This window comes from Melanerpes formicivorus, unplaced genomic scaffold (assembly GCF_026170545.1).
Source record: "Melanerpes formicivorus ecotype bairdi unplaced genomic scaffold, bMelFor1.0.p_v2 SCAF_7, whole genome shotgun sequence".
In the NCBI taxonomy this organism is placed as follows: domain Eukaryota; kingdom Metazoa; phylum Chordata; class Aves; order Piciformes; family Picidae; genus Melanerpes; species Melanerpes formicivorus.
The window spans coordinates 6,746,939-6,766,101 of record NW_027142359.1 but is presented as its reverse complement, the minus strand read 5'-3'; the positions used below and the strand labels follow the sequence as shown (position 1 = coordinate 6,766,101).

The following is a 19,163-nucleotide window of genomic DNA, read 5'->3' as shown; positions in this document are numbered from 1 at the left end:
TATGAAACTTGTTCAGCTCTTAAACGCCAGCTGGACACAGTCCCAGGCAGCGTGCCCTAGCTGACCTTGCTTTGAGCAGGAGGTTGGAGCAGACAATCTCCAGAGGTCCCTTCTCACCACCCTTATTACATCATTCTGTTCATGCAGCAGTTTTTTCTGGCAGGGTATTTGCCAGATACTCCGCTCTGCATCCCGTTTCTTTACAGCTGCTTAGGAGAAGGCATTTTAAGTCATCTAAAAAAAAAAAAACAACCTCTAGCTATTGAATTTTATAGATTTATGCCCATTTTGTTCCAAGACAGGCCTCACTACATCACCATTCCTCCAGGCACCTTTCCAAGACTCCATCTCAAGGTTCTGGGAGCAGTGGTAATCCGGCCAGTGAGGAACACACATCCCAGTGATTGCTAGCTAGGTCCATAGTGATGAGACAGGGTTGAGATGAAGCCATCCCACAGGCTGGGATCAACATGGTTCAAGGCCCATGTGAAAGAGCCACAGACAAGAGCTCCTCCAGCATCGCCCAGGCAGGGCTGGGGGCCCAGGCTGAGCTGAAATCTATCACTTGTGCAGGGGTGTGAGTCAAGGCCCCAGGTGAAGCTGGTCAGTGTGAGGAGCAGCTGAGGGAACTGGGGTTGTTCAGCCTGGAGAAAAGCAGGCTGAGGGGAGACCTTCTGGCTCTCTACAACTCCTTGAAAGGAGGTTGGAGCCAGCTAGGGGTTGGTCTCTTCTAAGGAAGGAGCAATAGGACAAGAGGAAACAGCCTCAAATTGCACCAAGGGAAGTTTAGGTTGGACATTGGAAGAAAATTCTTCCTTGAAAGGGTACTCAAACACTGAAACAGGCTCCCCAGGGAGGTGGTTGAATGCCCATTGCTGGAGGTGTTTAATGGACACTGATATGTGGTGCTGAGCACCAGCCTTGGTAGAGTTAGAGAATGGTTTGGCTTGATGATCTTAAAGGTCTTTTCCAACCAAAGCATTCCATGACTACAATAACTCACTGAGATTTCAGCCCTTGACCCCATGGCCAGGTGCTGCTGCTCACAAAGTCTCCCTGACCACACTGTGGCTCTCTCCATGGAGCAGCACATGGAACTCTGCTGGCTTGCAGCCCCAGGAGCACCAAAAGAACCCACTACCTTTCAAGAAGAGCCAAACTGGAAAGAGGCAGCAGCCTGGTGGATTCAAAAGGCTTGGTTCTGGCAGATGTCATTCGGCTCCCTCATTATGCTAAACAAAAGAGGAGGGAATTTGCTCTGCGAGACTGTCAGTGATTGTGACCCATCAGGAGGTGCTTATGCCAGAGCTGTCAGTCAGCAAAGGCAGGGAGAAACTCACCCTGGGAGAGCTGCAAATCGCTCTGGATGGTTTCTGAAGGCATGCGGTGTCCTGCTGCTAGGGAATGAATGCAAAAACACACGATGGAGAGGGCGGAAAGGAGATCCTGCGGGGCTTTGCATGTGGTGGAGAGCAGTGTGTGGGCTGGGAGGAGCCTGGGGCTGAGAAAGGTCAGGGCAGAGCACCTCTGTATTTCATCTGCAATTAATGTGTCTTGCAGAGCCGTGCTTCCCACCAGCAATGCACATCCCCTCTATGAGAGTCCTAGGTGGGTTCCTTCGGCATAGAAATGAAACTGATTTCCTGTCCCTGAAAATTACTGTCAAAATACCCATCTTTGTCTTAAAACCTGAGGGCAGCATTAAGGACCTATAGCAAACACAGAACTTTGAGTCCAGTGGCAGCTTCGGAGCATCTCTGTGAGGAGAAAAGGCTGAGATCCCTGGGGCTGTTGAGAAGAGCAGCCTGAGAGGGGATCTGCTTAATGCTCAGCAAGAGCTAAAGGATCTATGGAGGGGGGGAGCAGATTCTCCTCAGTGATGCCTGGGGACAGGACAAGGGGCAATGGGCACAAACTGGAAACCCATGAGGTTCCATCTGAAGAGGAGGAGAACGTTCTTTGATGTGAGGGTGCTGGAGCCCTGGAGTAGGCTGCCCAGAGAGGTTGTGGAGTCTCCTCTGGAGAGCTTCCAAACCCAGCTGGGCATTGTGATCCTGGGCAAGCTGCTGTGGGTGCCCCTGCTTTAGCAGGGGAGTTGGACTGGATGATCTCCAGAGGTCCCTTCTGACCCCATCATGCTGGGATTCTGGTGCTACTTTTGCAGAGCTGCTTCTGAGCAGAGAAACTCACTTCAATATTGAAAGCAGCAGCTTGTCAGTGGTGTCACTGTGTGAGGAAGGATGGATGTGATGGGAAAGCCAGGGAACAGACTCACTGTTAGTCCCTCCAAATCAAAGCTGGCAGAGCCAGGAGGCTGATAAAGAGGTGACCAGGGAACACAGGACAGGCCCCAACATGGACTCTCACCCAAGAAGGACATAGAAGTGTTCGAACATGTCCAGAGAAGGTCAACAAAGCTGGTGAAGGATCTGGAGAAGCGATCTTGTGGGGAGCAGCTGAGGGGACTGGGGTTGTCCAACCTGGAGACAAGGAGGCGGAGAGGCGACCTGGCTTTCTACAACTCCCTGAAATAAGGTTGGAGCCAGATGGGGATTGGTCTCTTCTCCTAAGGAACATGTGATAGGATGAGAAGAAACAGCCTCAAGATGCATCAGGGGAGGTTTAGATTGGACATGAGGAACAGTTTCTTCTGTCAAGGCCTGATCCAGGCTGCCCAGGACAGTGGTAGAGTCCCCACGCCTGGAGGGGTTCCAAAGCTGTGTAGATGTGCTGAGGGACATGGTTTAGTGATGAACTGGCATTGCTGGAATAATGGTTGGATCTTAAAGTTCTCTTTCAGCCAAAACAATTCCATGATTCTAACTTGTGCAGGAAAAAAACACCACTCAGAGACTTATTTCAGACTTCAAATGATGATTAACATGTTGTGGCCAGAAGAGCCTGGCAGAGAAATAATTATTTAGCCTCCTGCCTGCCTAATGTCAGAAGCACACTGCAGAGAGCTGCTGCTGCTTTGGTTGAACAGCTTGTCATCCCTCTGCTTTCCCTGGTGTGGTCAGGAAAACACCATCTGAAGAGCTGGGCTGCTGCTGCTCCTAAATGGAATGTGGAACTGTCTCACTCCTCTGCTCTGGGTCTGGGAGAGTGCCCACTGAGGAGGCCCAGCCCCTTTTCTGCACTGCGCAGTGTCCTCCACACCCTGGCTACTGCTTCTGGCTGGAGCAAAAGGGAAGGTGGCTACAGGGAGATTTCTTCCTGCAAGTCTATCTAACATGAGGGATGGTTGCTGGGGTTCTTCCTGTTTTCACAGAATTCCAGAATCCAGCTGCTGCTCCTCACTCTCAACAGCTGCTGCTTATTTGGTCTTGTTTTCTCAGTTGTCTCAGTTGTTGTCAGGCTAAAACACTGACGGTTTTGTTGTTGCTTTTTTTTTTTGGTAGGTAAAGTGCAGTGTGAGAGATACTGGATTTTTTTTTTCTTGCGATTTGAGATCTTTTTGCACACTCTCAAAAAAAATCACAGCATTAGGGTCTAGATGTGGCTGCTCCTCTGGTGTGCTTTTAGAGAGCTGATGGTAATTAGCTGAGCCTACTAATTAATTACTTGCAACATTTGTTACGTTAGTTGAGGTGTAGCCTGTCTGAAGGAGACACAGCTTTAGGACATGAGCCAGCAGTGTCCCCAGGTGGCCAAGAAGGCCACCAGCATCCTGATTTGGATCAGCAATAGTGTGGCCAGCAGGACTGGGGCAGGAATTGTTCCCCTGGACTCAACACTGGTGAGGCCACACCTTGAATGCTGGGTTCAGTTTTGTGCTCTTTACTCCAAGAAAGACACTGAGCTGCTGGAGCAGGTCCAGAGAAAGGCAACAAAGCTGCTGAAGGTCACTTGATCACAGAGTGGCTGACTGTTGCACATCTGAAAAAAACCTGTAGGCACAGCAGGGCCCAGAGCACTCAGTGGCATTCTGGGGTACTTTAGAGCCTTGTGTGGCCATTTCTGTCCTGAATCAGCCTGAACCCTGCTCCTGCAGGGCGAGGGAGCTGCTCACCAGCTGCTCACAGCGATGCCTTTGCCAGATTGCTTAGAATAGCACAGACACCTTGCAGAGAAGATTTCACTGAAAGCAGGGAGGGGAAATGCCAAAAAACAGAGCAGACAGTGAGGAGGTTCCACACACTGTGCCTGTTCAGAGAACTGTTGAGTCATTTAGCTTGGAAAGGACCTTGAGGTTCATCTGTCCCAGAGAGAGCATGGACACACCTCCCCTGATCCCAGCTGCACCATGTGGGAGCCTGCAGGACAAGACCAGGGCTCCTTTCAACAACCAGCTCACATCCAGCAGCTCTCATCTTTCCAACATCCAGTCCAGCAAACTGCAAAGGGAAACTAAAGATATTCCCAGTTTAAAACCCACATCAGTAGGAAGGCTCTGGGGACACCTTAGAGCAGCCTTCCAGTACCTGAAGGAGGCTACAAGAAAGCTGGGAGGAACTTTTTACAAGGGCTTGTAGTGATAGGATGAGAAGGAATAGATTGAAGCTGGAAGAGGGCAGATACAGACTGGAGATTAAGAAGAAATACTTGACAGTGAGGGTGGTGAGACACTGGAACAGGTTGCCCAGGGAGGTCATGGATGTCTCTTCCTGGAGGTGTTCAACACTCTTAGAGGTCTTTTCCAGCCAAAACAATTCTGTGATGATGAAAGTTATCAGCTGAAACCCTCTTTGCCCCCAACTGTTCCCCTGACACTGACCACAGCCTGACCCCATTCCCTACTTTCTCCCTGTTTCTTGGCAGGGACATCCCAGGTTCCCTGCCAAGAAAGGGCCAAAGCCCAGGAGAAGACCAAGTGTGGACTTGTGAGCTCTGTTCTCTTTCAGACAGCTCTGAGTACACAGCTCATGGAACGAGGCTCTCCTTGCAGCCCTTTGTGGGGTGAAGAGAGCTATATCCCCTGGCACCTGCTGCCAGAGCAGTTGAAGTGAGCAGGACCTGCTCTTCTGGCTACAACAATCCAGCCGTCAGAAGAAGTCTTCCTTGGGGGATTAACACAGGAGATGAGTTTCCTCTGCAGCTTTTCAGCTCTGGTAACTTCAACTCTAAATGTGTAATAGCAAATTTAAACTTTTTCTGGACAAAATGTGTTTGAAATGGGGCTGTGCTTGAGCTATGATTTCTGCACAGCATTTAGAGGCCTTCTATACTTCAGAATAAAGGTTTTTCTCTCAGAGAGGTTTGGGTTGGAAGAAACCTTAAATATCATCTAGTTCCAACCCCCTGCCATGGGCAGGGACACCTTCCAGTAGAGTAGGTTTAAAATCAAGACTCAACCTCACTGCAGGCACAAGTAAAATTCTGTTGCTGCAGGTGAAGCACGTCTCCAGTACACAGAGTGGAAATTGAGCCTCCAACAACCAACATACAACCCTTGCAGAAGACCAGCTCCTCAGCACAGCCAGCCAGGCACCCACCAGCCCAGCCCTTCTCCTGACACAGAGCACTAGGCATGATGCCACAGTGAAAAGGCAAGGAGGGCTGTTTGCCCTGTGAAGCTGCCAGCAGACAGCCCTCCAAAAGCACCTGCTGAAACGTCTTTGCCAAACCTGCTCAGCTCTGGCTCACTCAGGAACCAGGACACGAGATCTTGCTCCTCACCGAGCACATGCATCAGGTGGCCTGTGAGAGAGGAGTGCACTGCAAGCATGGCCTAAGATACTCTTCTCCGAGGTGGTATGGAAGTGATCAGTTTTGCTCAACAAACTGACCTAAGCCTGAGGGGAAAAAACAATGGTGAGGAACAGATGTGGAAATGGAGCCCAGCTCTTCAGTTCCCCTCCATAAAGCAGATGCTTCCACAGGAGCAACCAGAGCTGGAAGCATAACCAGAGAGGCAGGGCAGAGGCTGACAGCAGCAGATGGTGTACTAAGGAGGTCTGGGCTTTGTAGAAAGGTGAAGAGCAGGGCTGAATTTGCTCAGGATGGAAGTGCCAGACCCAGAGCTGGGTTTAGAGAGTGTTTATTGGATAAACTCCCACAGCTGAGTCCTGCCCTTCAAGATGGGGCAGGATCTGGGTTTATCTGCACCAGAAGGAATCTGAGGATTTGGGAAATGGTGTAGATATTGCTTCAGAAAAGGCACACCTGCATCAAGGGCCTCAGGTGCTTGGTTCTACAGGCATGCCCCTGAAAATGCTTTCTTTTGGCTGAAGCAGAAGAGATCAGTCAATATTTGCAGTAGTTCCTAGGCTCACAGCAGGGATTTGTTTGACTAAGGAGCACCACTTGCTCTGGCCATTAGGAGAAAACCATAGTTGGGATGTCAGAGAGGCACCCAGCAGGACAAGGCTGGACTCCTAGAGGTGGTAACATCTGGATATCTACCACCTTCCATCCAGAGATGTTCTGCACCTCTGTTTTAACATTATAACCCTCAAGCACAGCTGCAGGCACTGCAGCAAGCCCAGGCTGCAAATGCTCTCCTGCCATCAGCTCTGAGGCACCTCAGAGTCCAGCCTGACAGAGGACAGAAGATTAACTCCCAGGTTTTCCCACGTTCCCAGAAAAGCCTCCACTGCCTTACTCAGCTGATGGCTCCCACAGTTAGTGGCACTCCCAGCCTCACAGATTTACTGAATAAGGGCTCTGTGAGCTAAAAATCAAAGGGAGCTTTTAATGACCCTGAGAAAGATGATCTTCAAAGGCAACCAAACAATTCCTCTGGGCACTGTAATGAAAAAACTCCAGACCTCATGATGAGCCATGAGGGTGAACAAGAGGAGAGAGCTGATGTGCAGGAATGTCCAGCTTTGGTGCCAACCAGCATAGGAATGACATGGAGCAGCTGGAGGCCACAAAGATGACCAGAGGACTGGAGAACCTCCCCTATGGGCACAGGCTGAGAGAGTTGGGGCTGTTCAGCCTGGAGAAGGGAAAGCTCCAGGAAGAACTTGGAGCAGCCTTCCAAGGGGGTTACAGGAGAGCTGGGGAAGGACTTTTTACAAGGGCTTGTAGTAATAGGATGAGAGGGAATGGATTGAAGCTAGAAGAGAGGAGATTTAGACTGGAGATTAGGAAGACATTCTTGACAGTGAGGGTGGTGAGACACTGGAACAGGTTGCCCAGGGAGGTTGTGTAAGCTCCAATCCTGGAGGTGTTCAAAGCCAAGTTAGATAAGGCTTTGAGCAACCTTCTCTAGTGGAAGGTGTCCCTGCCCATGGAAGGGGTTCTGGAACTAGATGATCTTAAAGGTCTTTTCCAAACTAAACCATTCTATGAACCTAGGTGCTCCACTCCAAATTCAGTTGAAGCATGTGAGGGATACCTGTGGTATTAGCTGAGGTGGGTTTGGTGGGGTAGCTGACCTACAGCAGACTTCTCACTTCTTCAACTACAGCAGATGTTGGGTCTGGTGGATAACCCATCAGGAGAGGCAGAATCCAATATCTGAGTCCAAGCCTGGAGGTTGTGCTACATGAAGTTCATGTGCTGGTGGGAGGGATTTTTTTATTTCACATTAATTCTAAGTTTAGCTTTCACCCAAGTGCTACTCATGGATTTACTGCTAGAACTACAGGACAGACTGCATAGAAGGAAGATATTATTTACTCTGAGGGTGGTGAGAACCTGACCAGGTTGCCCAGAGAGGTGGTAGATGCCCCATCCCTGAAACCATTACAAGGTAGGTTGTTTGGCTCTGAGCAATCTGCTGTAAGTGCAGATGTCTGGTCAGGCATTGGAACAGGCTGCCCAGGGAGGTGGTGGAGTCACCATCCCTGGAGGTGTTCAAGAAATGTATAAGCGTGGCACTGGGGGCCGTGGTGGTGTTAGGTGAAGGTTGGACTCAATGATCTTAGAGGTCTTTTCCAACCAAAACAGTTCTATGATTCTGTGTCCCAGCTGACAGCAGAAGGTCGGACTGAATGACCATTAAATGTCCCTTCCCACCCAAACTAGTCCATGATTCATTCAGCTCTACAGGAGCCTCCAGGTTTGTCCCTGTCACCTCTAACCACACTTCTAAGTGACAAGAAGCTTTGTTTACTAGCACAAACAACATTTTAATTCCACACATAATACTTTTGAAGCAAGTCCATTACATTTATGTCACATTCAACATCCAGAAGATGCCCAGCAAGAGATGCTCAGCAGCTTCTTTGAGGAAAAGCAGTGGGGTTTTGGTCAAGCTTGTGTGAAATTCCAAAGTGCAGGCTCTTTGGTCCCTTGTGCTCCAAAGGATTGCTCAGCACTAATATCAAAGCTTTCCCACACCTCTCTCAGCACTGATTTATCACTGCTGGCTTTTGCCCTTTTTGGTTTTCATTGCACCTGTGAGTTTTACATCAATTTAGCTTTGGAAGAGACTATTTATTTATTTATTTTTAGTTCCTCAAAATAGGTCTTTGGGAAAGGTATCAAAAATATTTGCTATGGTGTAGAAAAAAAATATTTGGCTTGCAAGAAGTGCGGGTTTCTTTCCCTGCTTCTCCCAGCACACACAGCTGAGGTGCACCATCTGAGTTTCCTCCCTCTGAAGCTCTTCAGACTGAAGATCAAAACCACAGGATCTTTGGGTCAAATTTCCTACTGTGGGCTCTTGGGAAGGGGGGTTGGAAGAGATGTTACTTTTAAAGCAGGACCATTGGTACTAGAGCCTCAGGTTCAACAACAAAATGTGGACATTCAAAAGCTTCAAAAGAGGAAAGCTCCCAATAGAAGTCATGTAAACCCCCAGAATCCCAGCATGGTGGGGGTTGGAAGTGACCACTGGAGATCACCCAGTCCAACCTCCCTGCTAAAGCAGGGGCACCCACAGCAGCTTGCCCAGCATCACAATGGCCAGCTGGGCTTGGAAGCTCTCCAGACAAGGAGACTCCACAACCTCTCTGGGCAGCCTGCTCCAGGGCTCCAGCACCATCACAACAAAGAAGTTTTTCTCTCCTGTTCAAGTGGATCCTCCTGGGTTCCCCTTTGTGCCCATTGCCACTTGTCTTGTCTCTGGGCAGCAGTGAGAAGAGGTCAGGAGAGGAAACAACAGGGGAACATGTCAACACCTAAAAAACCATCAAGAAAATTATTTAAGAGGTCATCTTAAGGCTCTGTGGTCTCTTGCACCTTGGCAGCAGTCATCTGAAACTGCGGCACGTAGGGCACGCTGGCTGTATACTTAAGGCTACTCTGGATCAGAGCATTTAAATCAGGTGATGTATGCTGAAGGAACCCCCCATCTTTGAGCAGATCAACTCTATGAACCCCATACATCACCCCAGAACCTTCTGTTACAAAAATGTCATCTTCTCTTTTGTCCAGGGATGTTAACCCCAGGTAACAGAGGCTCTGCTCAGGACTGTCTCCATCTGTGAAAGTCTCATCCTGGTCTGAAGGCTCTGAAAAACCCTCTGAAGAGATGAGGGAAAGAGACAGAGTCTTGCTGGGCTGCCTGCCAGGATAGTCAGGCAACAGGAGGAAGGCCCCATTCCCCTCCTTCCAGGAGCTACTGGAGAAGGTGCCTGTAGCTATAGAATCTCCAGGTACAAAGCATCTACCCAAAGAACCTGTTGGATTAGTTTTCTGTTCATAAAGCCCACTTGATCCAGAACTGCTGCTGATAGTAGCATATTTGATATCACTCTGCCTTGGCATTTCTCCACTGCTGTGGCCATCCTGGGAGCACTCAGAGAAGGTGATGCTATTGAAATGGCTGCTAGAGCAAGCAGAGTCACCTTCAGAGTCTGGAGTTGTTGTAAACATTGAATCAATGACTAAAAAACCTCCTTGGGTGTCTTCTGGTTTCAGTGCCTGACTAATGCTGAAGTCTTCCAGCACTATTTCCGGTTCCAGAAGAAGAGGCTCAAATGACATCACTTCAGGGTGCTTGACGAAGAGATGCTCAAAAGTTTCAGGCTAGAAGAAAAGGTAAATTTTAGTGTCCACCTATTGCTTAGTAGCTTCATTTCAGTAAGGTTTGAACAACCACAGAAAAAAACAACCCATAGCTTTAATAACAGTTTATAGTTGAAACCACATAAGCCACATTTCCTCTGCTCTTTACGTCTTTGTGTAGGTGAAGGTTGAAGGACAAGACAACAAAGAGCCAGACTCTTTGTATATCAGGTCCTGCAAAGCCAGCCTTCTGGGAAGTGCTCAGGATTCCAACCAAGAGAGCACATCACTCAAGGTGAAATGGAAGTAGCTGAATGGCCCCAATCCTTTCACCATTAATAAATACACACATCCAGTTAAAACCATGGAATGGCAGAATCCCAGCATGGTGGATGTTGGAAGTGACCTCTGGAGACCATCCAGTCCAACCCCCCTGCTAAAGTAGGGGCACCCACAGCAGCTTGCCCAGCATCACAATTGCCAGCTGGGTTTGGAATCTCTCCACAGAAGGAGACTCCACAACCTCTCTGGGCAGCCTGTTCCAGGACTCCAGCACCCTCACAACAAAGAAGTTTCTCCTCCTGTTCAGATGGATCCTCCTGGGTTCCCCTTTGTGCCCATTGCCCCTTGTCCTGTCACTGGGCACCACTGACAAGAGTCTGGCCCCATCCTCTTGCCCTGCACGGGTCCTTTATCTCTTGCTGAGCATTGCTCAGATGCCCTCTCAGGCTGCTCTTCTGCAGGCTCAACAGGCCTAGGTCTCTCAGCCTTTCCTCTTCACAGTGATGCTCCAGGCCCCTCAGCACCTTTTTAGCCCTTTGCTGGACACTTTCCAGTAGTTCCCTGTCTCTCTTGAACTGGGAAGCCCAGAACTGGACTCAGTGCACCAAATTTGGCCTCAGTAGGGCAGAGTAGAGGGGCAGAAGAGCTTCCCTTGACCTGCTGGTCACACTCTTCTTCATGGACTCCAGGATGCCATTGGCCTTCTTGGTCATGAGGGCACATTGCTGGCTCATGGGGAACTTGTCCACCAGCACTCCCAGGTCCTTCTCCATAGAGCTGCTTTCCTGGAAGCCAACTCCTAACCTGCACTGGTGCAGGGAGTCAGTTATTCCTCCCCAGGTGCAGGACCCTACACTTGCCCTAGATGAACTTCATGAGGTTCTACCCAGGTCTCCAGCTTGTCCAGGTCTCATTGAATGGCAGCACAGCCTGACAGGGTGTCAGCCACTCCTCCCAGCATTGTATCATCTGCAAACTGGCTGCTGATCACAACCCTTCCTTCAGTTGCCCAGAGCCCCATCTAACCAACAGGTAGAGTTCAGTCCTGAGCAAAGAGCAGCCAGACCCATGGGGTGGGGGAATAGGCACCACCAGGAAAATACTGACCTTCTGAAAATTAACTCCTCGTGCCCAGGAGCAATTCTTGGGGTTTGGAACATCTTCCCAGAACAGCTTTTTCATTCTGAAAGAACAGGTAAATTCTGGAGTTGGTACTGGACATTCTGCGCTGCTGAAGTTACCTCTGCTGTGTCACCATCTCTGCCATTTCCTTTAGCCAGAGCTCTACAGCAGTGGAGCAGTCATTGAAATCTTACAGATGGACAAAATTTAATGGGAAAATAAAGAATTACAAAATGGTTTGAGTTAGAAAAGACCTTGAAGATCATTGAGTCCAACCATTATTTAACTCCACCAAGTCTGGTGCTAAACCATGTTCCTCAGCACCACATCTACACAGCTTTTAATACTTTCCAGGGATGGGGATTCAACCACCTCCATGGGCAGCCTATTCTGGTGGTTGAGAACCCTTTCAGTAAAGAAGTTTCTTCTAATGTCCAACCCAAACCTTCCCTGGTGCAACCTGAGGCCATTTCCTCTTGTTCCATCCCTTGTTACGAGGGAGAAGAGACCAACAGTCATCTCATTTCAACCTCCTTTCAGGGAGTTGTAGAGAGCCAGAAGGTCTCCCCTCAGCCTCCTCTTCTCCAGGCTGTATAACCTCAGGTGCTCCTCACAAGGCTTGTGCTCCAGACCCTTCACCAGCCTTCATTGTCCTAGCTGTTTCCAGAGTGTCCTTTTCCACCAGTTCATCATCTAAGTTGCACCACCTTCATTTCAACACCTTTTTAGGGTTTCACATAACAATGAGCAAGTTACCTTTGGTGTGAAACCAGCAATGCTCCAAGCAAGAGAGCTGAGGTTGAAATCACTATCGGCAGGACCACAGAGAGGTTGGCATTCTTCTCATCCTCATATCCACCTGGAAAGGAGGAATTCAGCTCATAATGCAGTGAAACAATTAGTCTGTGATCAAAGAGTTTGCAGCAGGAAAACACCAAGTGGTAGAAAGAGCAGCTTGAACACAAAACCCCTTCAGAAACAGCTTTCTTTGTACATCAACAAACCTTTATCTTGAGAAAAGAGAAAAAGGAGATATTTTAAATATTGAAGTGATTCCTCTAGCCCCATGGGAGGTGTCCACTGCTCCCTGGCTATGAAAATTCAACTGGAGCATGTGAAGCAGAATTGTCCCACAACTGGAGAAGGAAGAATCACAGGGACCTTGGATCTCAGATATCAAGTTAGATCCAAAGGGTTTCAGGTCTGTCACTTAACTCATCCCCCAGTTCGAGCAACTGTTTTTAGTTACATTGCAATTACTTTACTACAGACTTCTCCTGCATTTAAAGTTTATTTTGACAAGCTCCTATTACATAAAAGATCCTACCTTTGGCAAACTGCTCTGTTGCTCTGGATTTGCCAACTCCTTCAGCAAACACAGGGTACAGGCTGAAGCGGTACTTCTCAACTAGGACGAAGTGATCTGGGAAGAAATCAAAACCATCATCCTGCTTTTCACCAATCATCTCCACAGAGGCTCTGGTCACACATCAGAGCCCAGATCAGCCCACAGAGAGCAAAAATGAAAGCCACCTCTAATGTACACTGGGTAACCTAACACTGTTATGGTGGGATCAGGGCACCCTTGAGTTTGTGGGTGACACCAAGCTGCTTCCTATGAAGACAGACTGAGAAAGTTGGGGTTGTTCACAGCCTGGAGAAGAGAAAATTCCAAGGAAACCTCCTAGCAGCCTTCCAGTATTTGAAAGGGACTAGAGAGCTGGGAAGGACTTTTTTTACAAGACATGGGGTGACAAGATATGGGGTGATGGCTTCAGACTGCAAGAAGCTCAATTTTGATTTAGACATTAGGAAGAAATTAATCTTCATGATGGTTGTTAGGCACTGGAACAGGTTGCCCAGAGAAGCTCTGGAGGCTCCAAGCTTGGAAGTATTCAAAGCCAGGTTGGATGTGGCCTTGAGCAGCCTGGTCTAGTGGAAGCTGCCCCTGCCCAGTGCAGGAGCAGGCGGAACTGGATGATCTTTAAGGTCCCTTCAAACCCAAACCATTCCATGGAATTACCCTTTAGGAAGCCAATGTGAAAGTGTCTCAGATTAGAGCCAAAATGCAGATGGAATGTGACTATTACTGTAGATAAGTAGCTGATGCACTCAGCATTGCCAACAAAAGAACACATTCCTGAGCTTCATTCTGTGTCAGCCTTTACAGTCAGTCCTCTAAGGCAATCAAAAATGGCTCTACTGTTCCTTACTGTAACAGCCACCAGAAACAGAGAGGAGAGGGCAAAAAGGACTATGAGAACTCATCAATGCTGCATTTTGCTGTTCCATGAAAAGAGAATAAATCCTGGTCCTTAAGTGCACACTCACCATAAATGTAATATTTCGTGGTGTTTGGAGGGACTCGCACCCACTGCAGCTCCTCCTCTTTGTTGAGGTTCTTCCACTCGATGACAAAAGATGTTACCACATGGAGCTGAGCTGACAGCGTCCACACCAGGATGACACAGGTGCTGTTCACTGGGTAAGCGCTGAGCGACCGCACCACGGACACTGCCACGACAAGGAGAAAGCAGCCCAGAATTCCATCAGCCCAGAGCTGGGATCAGGGCTGGGGTAGCAGGAGAGCTCTGCACTATCAGCGGCATGAATGGCTGCTACGCTTTCAGCAGGTTAGCATCTACTTGGTTAATTATCTTCTAGTTCACGAAAGCAAACACGTCTCTGGAATGTGGCAGTTTTAGGCTATGCCTTTAAAAGTCAGCTGCAGGTTTCGAGCAGAAAAGTAGAAAAATATAAACAATTCACAGCTGGGTGTAAAAAGGAAAAGAAAAGAGTATTCTAAATGAATTTCATTGGACAGGGTATCTGGTGTAGAAGCAAGCGTTCTATAAACATCTCACACATTTTACCCTCATTCCTTCTTCTTCTCCAGCTGCTTGGCTGTTCTGCTGGGCTGGGGAGGATAACGCTTTTGACCTTGCAGATAAGGACACTAACACCGCTCCTTTGAACTAACATTTTCTCCTAAGGGCTTCTCTTTTCTTCTAATTATAGGGGGAAAGGAGGTGGCTTTGGGGGGAGTGGGGCAGCTTGCCCTGGTGGTTTTGACCAGGGGGGTTTCCATGCTATTTTCTGACTGTAAATACCTGTACAATATTGTAAATACTGTATGTTTTGTACATATTAATTGCATTCCGTTGTAGAGTGTAGTTTGTGCTTTGTAAATACAGCTTCCATTTGCTTCCAACTGAGCTGGTTGTGCTTGGTTAATGTAGTGAGAAATTCTAACCTACCACATGGAACAAGTCACCCAGAGAAGTTGTGGAGGCTCCAAGCCCAGAAGTGTTCAAAGCCAGGTTGGATGGGGTCTTGAGCAATCTGGTCTAGTAGGCGGTGTCCCTGCCTGTGGCAGGGGGGTTGGAACTGGATGGTGTTTAAAGTCTCTCCCAGTCCAAACAAGTCTCTAATCCTATGATATATTTCATAGAACACAGAATTGTTTCAGTTGGAAGAGGCCTCCAAGATTGAGTCCAACCATCAACCCAACACCACCATGGCCATTAAACCATGTCTCGAAGTGCTATGTCCATACATTTCCTGAACACCCCCAGGGATGGTGACTCCACCACCTTCCTTGGGCAGCCTGTTCCAATGCCTGACCACTCTTGCAGGAAAGAAATTGTTCCTCATGTCCAACCTGAACCTCCCCTAGCACAATTTCAGGCCATTTTCTCTCATCTTACCACCTGATACTAGGAAGAAGAGACCAACCCCCACCTCATGCCTTTCAGGGAGTTGTAGAGAGACAGAAGGTCTCCCCTCAGCTTTCTTTTCTCCAGTTCCCACAGCTGCTCCTCACCAGACCTGTTCTCCAGACCCTTCACCATCCAGTCATTTGCACAGGAGCATGACACCACTGAAGCACCTCAGAGCATCAGCCTCTATTTAATGAGCCAAGCTGAGTGCAGCCGAGTTAGTGAGGAAGCTGCTTCAGTAGGAAAGCCAAACCTCTGAGAGCTATGTACCCTGGCAGCCCATCAGGTGAGCAGCCAGACAAACAAGACTGTATTTCAGTTTGGAAACATTAAAACATTCCCCAGCAGGAATGCTGGGTGTTCCCAGGAGATGAAAGATCAGCTCTACAGGCAGAATTTCCTCTCTGTTGATTAATTACTTCATGTTCTGCTAGTGGAGAGAAGGCAGCCCAGTGCAAGACAACGCTTTTCCTAACCCAAAGATCATGAAGCTTTTTCAGTTTATTTTTCCATGAGACACAGAATCTGTTTCTGTTTCAGAGCTGAACTTCTCATCACAACACATTTTTGCTTCCAACTAAGAGAATTTTATTACAAAGCTGTGTCCAAAAGCATTCAGGAGGATTCTTAGCATGCTCCACACCTCACCATAGTTACTAACTGGTGTCCTTACCTGTGCTCATGTGCTGTGAGAGAGTTAAATTAAAGTTGAGTGAAGAAACTCCAAGTGAATTCATGGCTAGAATTGTCACAGTGTGTGTGCCTTCAGTCCATGGAAAGGAGCAGGTGGTGCCATTCTCAACGTGCTCTGACCAGGAGGTGTTCCCTGATGTTTGATGCTTGACCACATATCTGCTCACGCTGCACAGCGAGCGGTTCTTCGGCAGCGGCTGCAGCAAACGGTGGCATTACATTAATTCCCCAGCCTTGGAGTTCCAAAGCAAATGGTCTTTGGGCAGAAGGCACTGTTCCAGCCTTAAGAAAACATGACCCAGTAAAGATATTCTGTAGGCTGGCCACTGTCCATTTAAAGACTTCATTTCTTCCCTCTGTGAGCTGGCACACTTCTTGATGGGCCTAGAGAACATGTCTGGTGAGGAGCAGCTGAGGGAACTGGGGTTGTTCAGCCTGGAGGAGGCTGAGGGGAGACATTCTGTCTCTCTACGACTCCCTGAAGTGAGTGAGGTGGGGGGCAGTCTCTTCTCCCTAGCATCAGCTGATAGGATGAGAAGAAATGGCCTGAAATTGTACCAGGGAAGGTTTAGGTTGGACATGAGGAATAATTTCTTTCTTTCAAGAGTGGTCAGGCATTGGCACAGGCTGCCCAGGGAGGAGGTGGCAGACTTACCATGCCTGGAGGTATTTAAGAAATGTGTGGACATGGCATAAAGGGCAGGGTGGTGTTGGGTCAAGGGTTGGACTCAGTCTTGGAGGTCTGTTCCAACCCAAACAATTCTATGATTCCAGTGAAGGAGGGCTGGGGGGAACAAGGAAACAAACTTTCAGCTTCCTCTAATAACTCACTGCTTTATGTGAGAGTTTTTCAGGGCTGAAAAGCCAGGAGAGATGACTGTTTGCACACTAAACATGGGCAAATAGGAGCAGGCAGGCATTGCTGTGCTTTTTTCCTCTGTCCTGCAGTAACCTTCTAAGGTAGCTTTGCCCAGCTGACATACAGTCAGGGTGGTGTTTACACAGGCAGCAGTTTAGGAGTCAGTAGCAGCACATTTTGCTCAGAGATCTTGGTCAGCAGAACTTGGCAGGTGAAGACTGAACCTCATTCTAGCTTAGAGTCTGTGACTCCAGGCTGCTCTTTTTTTTGTCTGAGCGTTATAACAAATTGTGGTATAAGTCTGTTCCACCGCATCTGTGTAGCTAACACTGAAAATGTAGACTCATAGAAGCATTAAGGTTGGAAAAGGCCTCTAGGATCATCAAGTCCAACCTTCAAAATATTAACTGCAGACAGGGAGAGAGCAGAGAAAGGGTCAGTGTAGCTCCAATACAGCACTGACCCTTGCGCTGGCCCAGCACAACCCAGGCAGCAGCTCTGTCTGCTCACAGGCAAGGAGGCCTGCAGCCAGCCCAGGGGTCTGAGTGCTTTCCTAAAATAGTGAGGACTGTCAGGTTTCAGGAGCAATGGAACGTTCCAAACAGGTGTGATGCATCCCCACACAGCATGGCTGTAGTGCACAAAACTGTGTCTGTGAAAGAACAACTTGACTGCAAGGTCAGAGGGGCTCACTGTACAAAGATCAGCTCAGTCTGGAAGGCTGCTCTAGGAGCTTCCCAGCTCTGGAAACATGCCTCTGCACACTGGGCTGAGCACACCTACCACCAGCCATCCACAGCAAGCACAGAAAATCACACAACTGCTTTGGTTGGAAGAGAACTTTAAGACCATCGAGTTCAGTCATTAACCTAGCACTGCCAGCTGGCCCTCAGTACCACATCTACACAGCTTTGAAACCCCTCCAGGGATGGCAACTCCACCACTGCCCTGGGCAGCCTGGGCCAGGCTTTGACAATCATTTTGGTGAAGAAACTGTTTCTCGTGTCCAGTCTAGACCTTCCTTGGTGCAACTTGAGGTCACTTCCTTGTATCCTATCACTTGTTACTTGAGAGAAGAGACAGAGAGCCAGGTCTCCCCTCAGCCTCCCCTCTCCAGGCTGAACAACCCCAGTTTCCCTCAGCTGCTCTTCACAAGACTTGTGCTCTAAACTCTTCACCAGCTTTGTTGCCCTTCTCTGGACCTGCTTCAGCACCTCAGTGTCCTTCTGGGAGTAAAAGGGCCCTAAAGTGAACCCAGGATTTGAGGTGCAACATCAGGCAAGCTTTTGTCCTACCACATTACTAGTCATAGTGATTAGGGTACAAAACCAGGTCGTTGTGTGACAGCTGCAGGGGAGATTAGAGAGTAGAAGCAGAAAGGGGAGAGGTGGTAGAAATGACAGCAACAGAAGGGAGCGAGGTACAGGAGAGGATCAAATTGGAAGACTAAAATGTCACAGTTCTCACCTTCCATAGGAGAGTAACATTCTTCTGCCTCCTTGCTGGATCCTCAATAATAACTCTCCAAAATTCAGGGCCTTGTGAGGGAGCTGCAAGGTCACAGGACAGTTTGGGTTGGAAGGGAACTTAAAGATTGTGGGCTCGCAACACCCTGACATGGGCAGGGACACCTCCTGCTAGAGCAGGTTGCTCAAAGCCCTGTCCAAGCTGGCCTTTAACACTTCCAAGAATGGGGCACTCACAAGCATAGAACCATAGAATTGTTTTGGTTGGAAAAGACATCAAAGATCATTGACGACAATGTCTCTGGGCAACCTGTTTCAGTGCTTCTCCACCCCCACAGTGAATAATTTCTTCCTTCCATCTAGTCTAAATCTCCCCTCTTCCAGCTTGAAGCCACTACCCTTGTCCTGTGCCTAGACTCCTTGACAGAGTTCCTCACCACCTCTCCTGTAAGGTGAGAAGTGTCAAACTTCAGACTGAATCTAGACAGAGCAGGGTGCACCCTGAAAGTACCTTTGATATCTTTCACAAGTGTGTGAGCTGGTCTGCTCCAGTCGCTCCAGAAACCTGACCCATCCAGTTCTCTGCAGCGGATCTGAACCACATACTCAACACAAAGCTTCTGAACTTTGATCACAGCTGATTCTGGAGCATTTGAAACTTCATAATGCTGCAACAGAAGTGAAAACAGCAAGGAAAAAAAGAGTAAGAAAGAAAAGAGTAAGAAAAAAAGAGTCAGAATTCCTGCAAGTGAACCCCATGAGAAAGGAATTTGAATGGAATTTCCCTTCACTGCACACCACAACTTCCACAAAACCCAGCTAAGGCACAAGCCACCCTTCAGTCTGGATGAAAAGGGACAGTACCTCCCAGGTGATGTCTTCCCTGCTCACACCATACTGGATCTGAAACTCCAGGTCGTGTGCGAATATGGGGTTTGTCCAGCTCACCTTCAGCAGCCCAGTGTTCCTGGTGACTTCTGCTGTAATGTTGGAAGGGGGAAGTGGCTTCACTAGATGATTGAAAGGGAAAAAAATAAATGGCTGTAATGTCTGCACAGACATTTCTCATTAAATCCTTCATAGAATCATGCAATTGTTTGAGTTGGAAAAAAACCCCTAAGATCATTGAGTCCAACCATCAACCCAACACCACCATGGCCATTAAATCACGGCCCAAAG

General features: G+C 48.4%; 1 protein-coding gene across 1 annotated transcript in view; it reads right to left on the bottom strand.

The window, feature by feature from the left end:
• Positions 1-7,383: 7,383 nt before the first annotated feature.
• The window catches only part of LEPR (leptin receptor), a 46,232-nt gene continuing 34,452 nt past the window's right edge, over positions 7,384-19,163 (bottom strand). Inside the window, exons 11-19 of the mRNA XM_068140840.1 lie at positions 18,849-18,994; positions 18,496-18,652; positions 17,986-18,068; positions 15,640-15,856; positions 13,579-13,761; positions 12,575-12,670; positions 12,004-12,106; positions 11,233-11,308; positions 7,384-9,864 (exon numbers count right to left, since the gene is read on the bottom strand). Coding sequence (XP_067996941.1) covers positions 9,052-9,864; positions 11,233-11,308; positions 12,004-12,106; positions 12,575-12,670; positions 13,579-13,761; positions 15,640-15,856; positions 17,986-18,068; positions 18,496-18,652; positions 18,849-18,994 — 1,874 coding nt within the window. The 3' untranslated portion in view covers positions 7,384-9,051. The remainder of the gene's footprint in view (positions 9,865-11,232; positions 11,309-12,003; positions 12,107-12,574; positions 12,671-13,578; positions 13,762-15,639; positions 15,857-17,985; positions 18,069-18,495; positions 18,653-18,848; positions 18,995-19,163) is intronic.